The 13,307-nt window shown below is 42.0% G+C and overlaps 2 protein-coding genes across 2 annotated transcripts in view; one reads left to right on the top strand and one right to left on the bottom strand.

Annotated features, from left to right (window-relative positions):
* LOC128704853 (uncharacterized) overlaps positions 1-12,641 on the top strand; it is a 25,002-nt gene extending 12,361 nt beyond the window's left edge. Inside the window, exons 4-11 of the mRNA XM_070104416.1 lie at positions 999-1,256; positions 1,940-2,065; positions 3,061-3,153; positions 3,780-3,932; positions 9,474-9,662; positions 10,300-10,731; positions 11,719-11,865; positions 12,532-12,641. Of these exons, the coding sequence (XP_069960517.1) occupies positions 999-1,256; positions 1,940-2,065; positions 3,061-3,153; positions 3,780-3,932; positions 9,474-9,662; positions 10,300-10,731; positions 11,719-11,865; positions 12,532-12,641 (1,508 nt within the window). The remainder of the gene's footprint in view (positions 1-998; positions 1,257-1,939; positions 2,066-3,060; positions 3,154-3,779; positions 3,933-9,473; positions 9,663-10,299; positions 10,732-11,718; positions 11,866-12,531) is intronic.
* The window catches only part of LOC138855363 (uncharacterized), a gene marked incomplete at its 3' end in the record, with an annotated part of 151,521 nt that overhangs the window by 74,804 nt on the left and 63,410 nt on the right, over positions 1-13,307 (bottom strand). Inside the window, exon 3 of the mRNA XM_070104413.1 lies at positions 1,583-1,673. The remainder of the gene's footprint in view (positions 1-1,582; positions 1,674-13,307) is intronic.

Below are 13,307 nucleotides of genomic sequence, written 5' to 3' on the forward strand. Positions count from 1 at the left end.
ATACACTTGCAAAATCATAGAGGGATTAGTGCCAAATTTGCATGCGAGAATCACTCCCTACGAAAGCATAAGACTCGGCAGGCGGTGCAACATGCCCCCAGTGAAAAGCAGTTGCGCCAGGAATACGGTAAGAGACAACACAGTAAGTGTCAAGAGCCCAAGACTGTTCAACTGCCTCCCAGCATACATAACGGGGATTACAGATAGACCCCTGGCTGTCTTCAAGAAAGAGCTGGACAGGCACCTAAAGTCAGTACCTAATCAGCCGGGTTGTGGTTCGTACTTCGGTTTGCGTGCGGCCAACAGTAACAGAGCCTAGATGAGCAGGCCTTGGTCCACCACGAAGCCTGGTCACAGACCGGGCCGCGGGGACGTTGACCCCCGAAACCCTCTCCAGGTATACTCCAGGTATATCATTTCTTAACTTGATGGTATTGTATACCATTGATAATAATGGCAGGAATTTGGTGCTATGTACTATTAGTCAGGTAAGAAGGGATTTATTTTAAACATTGGTTTTCGTCAGTGGAAAACCCAGTCAGTGACTAAGCACTTGCTAGCATATCAGTGCTGGGTGTCAGTGAATAAATACCCACTAATGTACCATTCCTGGGTGTCAGAGAATACTTATCGCCTTCGTCTGCTGCACCTCCCTCATCTGACGCTAGTATATAAACGTCAGTTTTCATGCCTGGTCCAGTAAGCCAGCGAAAGGCCTCGGTCAGATGACCAAAAAAGCTCCAAAAAGCTTCCTGACAAACATTACCTAACCTAACTTCAAGACTACGGTGCTCCTCACTAACTCCAAGGCTGAGGGACTGATTACCTCATCTTTTGTATGCAGTTCTACTGTCTTTCCTTATGTCCTTGATTTTGTATTGATAAAGCCACTGGATGGCGAAATACCTAAAGTTAAGATACCCAGATGTTACACATGAATATAACAAGCCTAAGCAATGTAATTAATTACTTGTTCTTGTTATTCTTTACCCTACCAGTCACCAGGACGTGTGATAAGTCAACTAACCTCAACAACACATATTTCGTCAACCCCAGCGCCCAGAACACTAATATAGGGGCCTGCACACTGACCATCAACCGTGTTAACAGTAACATCTGTCAGATGAGGTTCGATTTCATCAAACTTGACCTCAATCAGCCAGATAACAACGGTGTGTGTGCCTATGACTTCCTGACGGTGACTGGTGGCGTGTCCACTGTCCCTTTAATCTGTGGCTCCAACAGCGGTCAACATTGTAAGTAGATATGTTCAACACAGTGAGTAGATGTTGCCATATATATATATATATATATATATATATATATATATATATATATATATATATATATATATATATATATATATATATATATATATATATATATATATATATATATATATATATATATATATATATATATATATAATCAATAACAATACTGCAGGACACACACAGGACCACCAAATCCTACAAAGATCACGCACCCAGCAGAGCTAGGTGTTTTACCGTGATCCGAGGACATACGGTGGTGTGGGTGCCTCAAAGCCAGTTTCATTCTACTCCCTGTTTGGTGTACTAACCTCCACACGCAGTATATATATTATAATATATACTGCCACAGTGCCACAGTTTGTTTATCTTTCACTAAAGGTTCCTCCATGCTAGCCAGATCTGCAGAGAGAGACAAAATGTTTAGCATGTTTTAACTATGACTGAACACTATAAATTGGTTCGAACACTATAAATTGGTTCGAACATTTTTGAATGAGTGAACACATTAAACAAAAACGTTTCTCTCCAAGTTACTTCTTCAACCCCAATGAAAAAAACTACTCAGGGCAAAACGTTTTATTTAATAAATATCCCGAACTGTACATAATGGTACTTTTCTACACATGAAATATATATTATTACATAAACACTGATTTCTGCTTCAGTTTACTACGACGTGGATCCCAACGGTGGACCTGTGAAGCTGACCATAGATCGTAGCAACATAACGCTGCTGACAACCTCCTGGAACATTAAGATCACACAGATCTCCTGTGACTCCAGGTACCGAGGTGAGGTTCCTATGTTTGTGGTGCCTTCTGCTCTGTTTATTCATTAGGGTGATTTTAACCACCCAATTGATTTTCTAAAGGTCGGGTAAAATTGTATCAAGCAGGTCCATGGTTGAGAGAAATGTAATCGAATGAAGCTTCGTAGAAAATGGTATTTATTTAATATGAATATTAGTTCAGGGTTATATAAATTAGATCCATTTATAATTAGTAGAATTTGAGAGGAATTTAAGCTATACCTGACCTGACATGTGACCTGTCCAAATCTTCACCACACTCCCACACTCAGCGTGCTGGGTCAGATGGCAGGTCACATAAATGCAACAAATAATTCCTTACCTTGATCTTAATATCTTTCACTTATATGCTTCAATGTAAACACTTGATCTACACACTCCCTACCCTTCCTAACACCTCCTTGTTCATCTGCTATCCTGCTCTCTGTCTTTCCCTTAATCCTTTCAATAATCACTGCCTTGCACTTACCTGATATACTCAACAGACTTATTGTCCCCCTGTTCTTTTATACATAGGAACTGTACACGTTCTCCTCCAATCCCTAGGTACCTCCCCCTTTTTCATATATTTATTGAACAAATTGACAAACCACTCCAGTGCTATATTCCCACCTGCTTTTAACATTTCTGTCATGATTCCATAAGTTCCAGCTGCTTTACCCACTTTCATTCTACCCAATGCACCCCACGCATCTTCCTGCACACTCACATCTGGCTCTTTCTCACTCCTAAAAGATGTTATATCTCCCTGCCCAATGCATGAAATTAGGCGGCGTGCAGTCGGGAATTCCTCTCTTCTTCAAAATATTCCCTCCATCTTCCCAGTATCTTCACCTCCCCATCTCATAACTCCCCTCTTTCGTTTTAGCTATTAAAGCCGTTAGTGTCCTAGTTTTTCTCAGCCTATGACTCTCATTCCAGAACTTCCTCTTATTAGTATTAGAAGTATTAATTTTATTAATATTTGCATTGACACAGCGCCTGACGGCTGCCTTCAGTACTACACAGCCACTGCTGGCACCGTCAGCAGTTTCAATTTCCTCAACGCCAAATCTCCTCAACCTCTGCAACGTGAGTGTTTATAAAATTAGTCAGAGGAGTTGTAAAGATACTTTTCTATACCATCTTGTCAAGAAAAAGACTGAGAAAATAAATCTGCTGTTACCTAAGACACGTGGACATCATTAGGAATCTTCACTGACTTGTCAACAAAGATTCCTAATTTTGGCCATATGTTTTAATCTTAAGCTTTGTTGGTATTATATACCATATGCGTAGCAGACGTAATTTTAATAACATCAATGGTAGAAGATACCAAAAAGTTGAAGAATTAGACGCAAGTGCACCAACTGGGTATCTTTATTATACAGACGTTTCACCAACCAGTGAATTTGTCAGTACAATACAAGGACAAAAACAGGAGACTGAAGACGTAAAAACTGATATAAACAATAACACTATGGTACTAACGGCTTACTACTAGGCTGAGGGACTGATTACCTCACCTTCTACTTTGTCAATCTTCTCTTTATGTCCCTGTATTGTACTGATAAAGCCACCTGTTGGCGAAACATCTACACAATCAAGAGATCCAGCTGTTCCACAAGTGTCTAACTCTTCATTGTTTCTCATATCAAATTTCACTCATCCTAAAGTTGTTATTCGTAATATAACACAAGCTGTTGTTTTTGTTATAGAAGGAACGCGGCAGCTGGCTAACCAGGACTACGGTATATGCATTAAAAGAGCTGACAGCTACTGTGGCATCGTTTACGACCTTGACACCACAGACGGCAACTATGGTTTCACACTCAATGGATCGGCTGATGTTATAGCGCCAGATTTAGTCGGTAAGACACACACACACATACACACACACACACACACACACACACACACACACACACACACACACACACACACACACACACACACACACACACACACACACACACACACACACATACATACACACACCTGCAACCACAATTAGGTGAGTACAATACATACAACCGAGGAACAAGTGAAGAGGCTGTTAAGCAAGCTAGATACCTCAAAGGCGATGGGGCCGGATAACATCTCTCCATGGGTCCTGAGAGAGGGAGCAGAGGCGCTTTGTTTACCACTAACAACTATCTTCAACACATCTATCGAAACACGGTGACAACCTGAGGTACGGAAGACAGCAAATGTAGTCGCAATTTTTAAAAAATGAGTACGTTAGGCCCATACTGTTATATGCAGCGCCAGTCTGGAACCCTCACCTAGCCAAGCATTTATGGAAACTAGAGAAAGTGCAAAGGTTTGCAACAAGACTAGTCCCGGAGTTAAGGGGTATGTCCTACGAGGAAAGGTTAAGGGAAATCGACCTGACGACACTGGAAGACAGGAGAGATAGGGGGGATATGATAACGACATAAAATACTGAGAGGTATAGACGAGGTGGACAGAGACAGGATGTTCCAAAGATGGGACACAGCAACAAGGGGATACAGTTGGAAGTTGAAGACTCAGATGAACCACAGGGATGTAAGGAAGTATTTCTTCAGTCACAGAGTTATCAGGAAGTGGAATAGCCTGGGTAGTGATGTAGTGGAGGCAGGATCCATACATAGCTTTAAGAAGAGGTATGATAAAGCTCACGGAACGGGAAGAGTGACTGAGTAGCCGACAGTTGAAGAGGCGGGGCCAGGAGCTGTGAATCGACCCCCACAACCACAACTAGGTGAATACAACTAGGCGAGTACACACACACACACACACACACACACACACACACACACACACACACACACACACACACACACACACACACACACACACACACACACACACACACACACACACACACACACACACACACTAAACTTCAAAAGTGGGGACTACACAGGCATGAGGAACTTCCTGCAAGACATTCAGTGGGAGAGAGAACTGGCAGGAAAACCAGTAAAAGAAATGATGGACTATGTGACAACAAAATGCAAGGAGGCAGAGGAGAGGTTTGTTCCCAAGGGAAACAGAAATAATAGGAAGACCAGAACGAATCTTTGGTTCACCCAAAGGTGTAGGGAGGCAAAAACTAGGTGTACTAGAGAATGGAAAAGGTACAGAAGACAAAGGACCCAGGAAAATAAAGAAATCAGCCAAAGAGCCAGAAACGAATATGCACAAATAAGAAGGAAGGCTACGCGACAATTCGAAAATGACATAGCATCGAAAGTCTGAACCGAAGCTGTTGTATAGCCACATCAGGAGGAAAACAACAGTCAATGACCAGGTAATCAGGCTGAAGAAGGATGGTGAGAGTTCACCAGAAACGCCCAAGAGGTATGTGAGGAGCTCAACATGAGATTTAAAGAAGTATTTACAGTGGAGACAGGAAGGGCTCCAGGAATTCAGAACAGGGAGGTACACCAACAAGTGTTGGATGAGGTACACATAACCGAGGAGGTGAAGCTGCTGCTATGTGAACTTGATACCTCAAAGGCAGTGGGACCAGACAACATCTCTCTGTGGGCCCTTAGAGAGGGAGCAGAGATGCTGTGTGTGTCACTAACAAAGATCTTCAACACATCCATTGAAACTGGGCAACTACCTGAGGTATGGAAGATAGCAAATGTAGTCCTAATTTAAAAAAAAAAGAAGACAAACACAAGGCATTAAACTACAGACCTGTCACTAACGTTTATAGTATGCAAAGTTATGGAGAAGATCATCAGGAGAGTGGTGGAGCACCTGGAAAGAAACAAGCATACAATCGACAACCAGCATGGTTTCAGGGAAGAAAAATCCTGTGTCACAAACCTACTGGAGTTTTATGACAAGGTGACAGAAGTAAGACAAGAGAGAGAGGGGTGGATAGACTGCATTTTCTTGGACTGCAAGAAAGTCTTCGACACAGTTCCTCACAAGAGGTTAATGCAAAAGCTAGAGGATCAGACACACACAACAACAGAAAAGGCACTTCAATGAATCAGAGAATACCTAACAGGAAGGCAACAACGAGTCATGGTACGTGACGAGGTGCCAGAGTGGGCGACTGTCACAAGCGGGATTCCACAGGGGTCAGTCCTAGGACCTGTGATGTTTTTCGTATATGTGAATGGCATAACGGAAGGGATAGACTCAGAAGTGTCCCTGTTTACAGGTAATGTGAAGCTAATTAGGAGAATTAAATCGGTCGAGGATCAGGTAGGACTACGAAGAGACCTGGACAGGCTACAAGCCTGGTCCAGCAACTGGCTCCTTGAAGTTAACCGTGCCAAATGCAAAGTCATGAAGATCGGGGAGGGGCAAAGAAGACCGTAGACAGCGTATAGTCTAGGTGGCCAAAGACTGCAAACCTCACTCAAGGAAAAAGATCTTGGGGTGAGTATAATACCGAGCACATCTCCTGAGGCGCACATCAGTCAGATAAATGCGCAGCGTACGGGCGTCTGGCAAACCTAAGGATAGCGTTCCGATACCTCAGTAAGGAATCGTTCAAGACTCTGTACACGTCAGGCCCATACTGGAGTATGCAGCACCAGTTTGGAATCCACACCTGGTCAAGCACGTCAAGAAATTAGATTAAGTGCAAAGGTTTGCAACAAGACTAGTCAAAGAGCTAAGGGGATTGTCCTACGAAGAAAGGTTAAGGGAAATTGGCCTGACGACACTGGAGGACAGGAGGGTCAGGGAAGACATGATAACGACATATAAAATTATAAAATACTGCGTGGAATAGACAAGGTGGACAAAGACAGGATGTTCCAGAGAAGGGACACAGACACAAGAGGTCACAATTGGAAGTTGAAGACTCAGATGAGTCAAAGGGATGTTAGGAAGTATTTCTTCAGTCATAGAGTAGTCAGGCCGTGGAATAGCCTAGAAAGTGACGTAGTGGAGGCGGGAGCCATACATAGTTTTAAGACGAGGTTTGATAAAGCTCATGGGGCAGGGAAAGAGAGGACCTAGTAGCACTCAATGAAGAGGCGGGGCCAGGAGCTATGAATCGACCCCTGCAACCACAAATAGGTGAGTAAATACATTAGCTGTATTATAATTATAAACATTGAACTTAGCGATACCGACTCGTCTACACTAGCATGATTAAGACTTAAGGCAGTATATATTATACAATCTCGAAACATGTTACTACACTTTCCAACTCTTGTTGTGTACTCGTTATCCATTTATTCATCTCAGACCTTATGTTCCAAGTCTTAATGCGAATTCATTTTCTTTTTCACATGATAATCTCAAGAATTATATCTTGTTCACATCAGTTAAATGAGAATCTTTTATTTTTAACATACAGCAGGTTACAGATCACGTTTTCTGTAATACACATTAACATCTGCACGAAAGAACAATGCAACAAATCCTGTCGACAGAAAAGTATGGTACAATACTCCGGGTATCCACCAAGTCACGGAATTATAGAAAATCGAACTCTTACGTGTAAGCTAGGCAACATCAACTGTTCGAAAATAGATCCTACCAATCTCATGTTCACAAACATATTTTTGTATCAGTTGGAAGCCTTTTCGAAGAACTAATGTAGCCAACCTTACCCAAAAAAATATTGAGTTTCCAATGATGAAATAGATTGACTGTTTTAACCTAACATAGGAATAAATCTCTCTGTTTACCTCAAAAACAGTCAATTTCATCAACCTTCTCAACTAGTGGATTTTATATTGAAAATTATATAAAATACCGATTACTTGATGAGTAAGACATGTGCAAGAGTTGGGTATCTTTTTTGTTGAAATATTTCGTCAACACAGTGGGCTTCATCAGTCAAATATAGAGGCAGTCAATCAACCTTGGAGAAATAAAATTCGAGGTGGTCATTCCCTCATCCCGTGTCCCGTGGCTTGGTTGGTAGTTCCCTCTGCTCACATATTGCGTGTCCGTGGTTCGATTCCCGGCCAGATAGAAATGTTGGGCATGTCTCCCTACACCTGCTGCCCTTGTTCACCTATCAGTAAGTAGGTACCTAGGTGTTAATCGATTGTTGTGGGTCGCATCCTGGGGGGTGGTAATCTACTTCAGATAGGGCTGGGCTTCGAAATAAGTTGAGATAGAATAACTACTCTTAGTCTATGTAATTGATCTGTGTAAAGAAAAGAGTTGAGCTCCACGCTGAGGGACTGACCACCTCGAATAATATCTCTCCGAAGTTGATGGACTGATTACTTAGCTGCTGCGTCTGTATTTGACTGAAGAAGCCTACTGTGTAGGGGAAATTTTTCAGCAATAAAGATATATACCCAACTTAGTGCAGGTAAATGGTTCAGAGAAGTAATAAATTAGACACATGTGCAACACTTGGGTGTCTTTACTGAGGAAACGTTTCGCCACACAGTGGCCTCATCAGTCCTGTAATAAAGTTGGTAGAATTACCGACAATATGTAAAGTAAAAGGACACAAGTGCAACTAATGTGACATTTATTGTGGCAACGTTTCGCTCTCCAGGAGCTTTATCAAGCCATTACTGTCTATGGTTCCTGGTAATAAGGTTGAGTTGATAGTTAGGTTTGTTGGTGGTAAATTTGAGTCCCAGACTTGATAAAGCTCCTGGAGAGCGAAACGTTGCCACAATAAATGTCACATTAGTTGCACTTGTGTCCTTTTATTCATCAGTCCTATACAAAGAAGAATGGTAAAGTAAAAGGACACAAGTGCAACTAATGTGACATTTTATTGTGGCAACGTTTCGCTCTCCAGGAGCTTTGTCAAGCCGTTACAAACAATACATGGACACAGAGGGTATATATAGGCTCAGAGTGAGGTGCTATACTAGTGGTAGTAGTAGTAGTAGTGATATAAGTTTTAGTAGTGGTAGTAGGTAATAGTGGTGGTGGGTTAGACAAATATTTTTATTTGTCTAACCTATTTTTATGTTTCCCAAGTAATAGCTTTTATATCCTTTTACTCATGTGCAAGTTAATTTTTCTAACATATTGTATTACTACTACTACTACTACTACAACTTATATCACTACTACTACTACTACTACTACTACTACCACTAGTATTGCAAATCACTCTGAGCCTATATATACCCTCTGTGTCCATGTATTGTTTGTAACGGCTTGACAAAGTTCCTACGACATCAGCAGCACAGCTCAGCACGACAGCATTGCTTCACAGCAGACGTAGACCACACTTCACGATGCACTTCTCGAACAGGGTAAAGATCAAACCAGAGAGTGGGACAGTCAATGACTCGTCCAAGCTAGCACTTGCAGTGGCAGACTGCAAGTCAAGTTTAATGCGATTCTGTCGCTCAAAGAGGCCTTCGTTGTCGTCTGTACTGACGACATCGAGGCTGAAAAACTCATTAGCACTACTGCTACAACCACTCTACGAGATCAGGGATTTATTGTCTTGACTTCCCCAGCTCTGAGGGCCAGGAGAACTGTGTTCCTCAAGAGACTTGACAGGCTCATCACTGCCCAGGCTACCGAAGAAATTAAGTCGTCCATTGAAGCACAGAACCCTTGGGCCAAGGTGGAATTCATTACCAAAATACCCAATGTCTCCTCCATGCCGAAGGTCACCTTCAGTGACGTCAACATGGCAGCCAGAGGTCTCGCTGAGGGACTGGCTATTCACTACTTCCACATCAATCCAGCCTTCATCGAAGCAGAGAAATTCCATCAAATTCCACAGTGTTCCAACTGTTACTCATACCTACATACCACCAAAGACTGCCCTGCCAAGAATAAGAAGTTCTGCTCCACCTGCGGCCAAGAAGGTCATCACTTCAAGACGTGCACTACTGCCTCTCCACCTAAATGCTTGAACTGCAAGAATGATCACCATACTCTTGCTGCCAAGTGCCCAACCAGACGAGATATACTTAAGAAACAACTCCAGCAAAAAAAAAAAAAAAACACTGCAAGCGACTTCATATGCTGCTATTACCAAGCTTCAAGCAGATACTACCAAGATTCTTCAAGCCACGCAAGCTGCATCTACCACTTCTTTGCCAGCTCTTGCTGGCGACTCCACCAAAATTCTTTACTGCATCATGTATGCTCATGTGCAGAATGTAGCTGAACCTGGTTCCTTCAACACCACCATCAACGAACTCTACAAGCTCAACAACATGCCTGGTTTCACATTCCCTGCATCTCCACCTTCCACAGAGATCATAAAATCCACTGCAAATGTCTCCAACATTACCGCTGCTCCACCGCTACCACACCTTCCTCCCGACACAGAGATGGACCAATCAGAGACAACTGAGACGCCGACCGATTCCACCAATGAGAATCCACCAGCACTTGCTTCCACCTCCGTCACAACGGACCAATCAGACGCCTCACCTCAAACGTCTCAGCCGCCAGCCAAGAAGGTTAAAACACAAGAGCCTTGGGATGAATCCCTACGAACTACCGCCACTCCTTCAAAAGAAGTCCACGTCTTGCCTGGTGTATACTTCTACACATCCAACCAGAATGAGAACGCAATGTACACTCCAGAAATTATTCAACGCCTCCACAACGAGACAGTCAAGTTCACCTGCGACTCAACTCGATCATTCACCATTGAATCCCTGATCAACCTACTCTCAAAAAGTCACCGTGTTGTGGCACTCGAATACACCACAAGGAAGAAATTCAGGACTCTCCAGAATGGAACTGCCGAAGACGGTACCCTCGCCTAGCAGGACTGTCAATGATCAATCACCGTGAAGACAAGTTTCTCCAGCACTTTGCTGCCTGCTAAAGCTGGGGTGTGGCTCCAAAACGAACCCTGTAATTGCTGCCTCCGCCCTCCTATGCTGCTGAAGATGCTAAACGAGAAGACACTTCCCACTTGGGGAGTCACCGCAAGACAAGAAGAAGTCACCCTCCAACCGGAGGGCCCCAAGAAAGAATACAGAAGAAAGAGGAAGATGAACGACACCCCCCCCCCCCCCGCGCCCGGGAGGCCACCGTCGGGTCGCCATCTGGAGAAGACCCGGGCCGGAAGTACCGGCAAACCTACAACAACAATAAAGCTTCTGGAGAGCGAAACGTTGCCACAATAAAATGTCATATTAGTTGCACTTGTGTCCTTTTACTTTACATATTGTCGGTAATTCTACCAACATTATTACAAAGAAGAATGGTGAAAATCAGAGAGTTTGAGGGACTGATTACCTCAAACTCCTTCTGATCTTCACCATTCTTCTTTGTATACGACTGATAAAGCCACTGTGTGGTGAAACCTTTCCTCAATAAAGATACCTAAGCACTGCACATATTTCTGTATAATAATAACATCTTTATTTACTACAAGTACATGTAAAGGTATACAGACCATAGCTGACATCAATAGAGAAAGCCCTTTGTTATTTAGAGCATTTCGGGTAAATTATGTCAGTTTTGTCCCAGGATGCGACCCACACCAGTCCACTAACACCCAGGTAGCCATTTTAAACTGATGGGTGAACAGGGACAGCAGGTGTCTTATGGAAACAAGTCCCTAATGTTCATCCAGAAATAACAGAGATTCGAATCCCAGACCTCTGTGTGTGATCTGAGTGCGCTCGCGATCAAGCTACGGGACACCCTAATTTATCACCCAACTTAGTGAATGTTACTTAACGCTATCAGATATCAGAGAACGTCAAACTCAACGCAAATTTCACACAGGTACCTACGACGTTAACTTTCGGGATGAAAACTGCACAACAGATTACGTGGTCATTCCTGGAGGCATGTACACTAAGCATGCCAACGATGTTGCGACATCCCCAGCAGACAGATACTGTGGCCTCGGCTTTCCCAACACCGTCACCAGTGAGTAAATATTTACATTATATTATCAATGAATTACGAGGAATGTCATATTTAATACCCCGCATGAGTTCATAGTCGTGTTCCTCACCTACTTTTTTTGTTGTAAAGTAAAAGGACACAAGTGCAACTAATGTGACATTTATTGTGGCAACGTTTCGCTCTCCAGGAGCTTTATCAAGCTTGATAAAGCTCCTGGAGAGCGAAACGTTGCCACAATAAATGTCACATTAGTTGCACTTGTGTCCTTTTACTTTACATATTGTCGGTAATTCTACCAACTTTATTACTTTTTTTGTTATAATTATAGATAAGTAATAAACCCGTAAGGATAATTAAGTACCAGGAGAATAGAGGAGTTTATCAAGTTTTGATAGAGGAAGAAATAAATGGCTCCAATTCTTTGAATCAAAAGATATATTATAGTCAACGCCAAGTGCTTAGTTTTCCGTATGAAGAGACGCTTTCACAGTATTTCATCCACATTATAAACACAAATAAACATTGTTTGTATGACAAGAGCCATAAAATATACATATTATTTACGTATCCAGTAAACAGCAATCATTAATTTATTATACATACCTTAATTTCTCCAATTATTAAATGTTTTAAAATTAGTATTTTTATATTATAATTGATATTCGTTGTTTGTTTTTTTACTTTCAGCCACTGCCAAGCCCTTCGTACTGTACTTTAAAACAGACGGTAATGAAACTCTGGATAGCTACAACCGAGGCTTTAGCCTCAACTACCGACAGATAACAAGCTGCACGTAATGACCCGCTAACAGCCAGCAGCAGCAGCAGCAGCAGCAGCAGCAGCAGTAGTGTAGCAACAGCTCTAGCAGTCACCATGCTGAGTGACTCTGCTAATCTGTCACATGACAATACTGAAAAAAAAAATTAATAACACTGACTCTGTAAATGGTCCAAGTCGGACCGAAACGTCGTCGTAAGCTTCTCTCTTCTATGTGCGGGTTATTTGTGTATCGTTCCAGTCACGGTATTGTGTTTTTTTTTTTATTTATAAGATTAACAGTGAAACACACTATCACTGTGACTACGTAATACTCCGTGTAGACCTTGGTTCAATATCCAGTATTATGACTATATCAGTGGTGTATAACACCTATAGTATAATACCTGGGTATCTTTGATAGTGTAACGTTTTGCCCGGAAAGGAACAGCCTTATTTTACCGGTATATAATACCGAATAGTAGTAGAATAACATACATGTGCAACGCCAGATCATTTTTCAGTACAGTAGATAGTTTATAAACCAGGACAGTGGAAGATGAGGTAATCAGTCCCTTAGCTTCGAATCCTGTACTCAATACAGGGGTTTTATATATATATATATATATATATATATATATATATATATATATATATATATATATATATATATATATATATATATATATATATATATATATATATAT

This window comes from Cherax quadricarinatus, chromosome 91, assembly GCF_038502225.1.
Source record: "Cherax quadricarinatus isolate ZL_2023a chromosome 91, ASM3850222v1, whole genome shotgun sequence".
NCBI lineage: Eukaryota > Metazoa > Arthropoda > Malacostraca > Decapoda > Parastacidae > Cherax > Cherax quadricarinatus.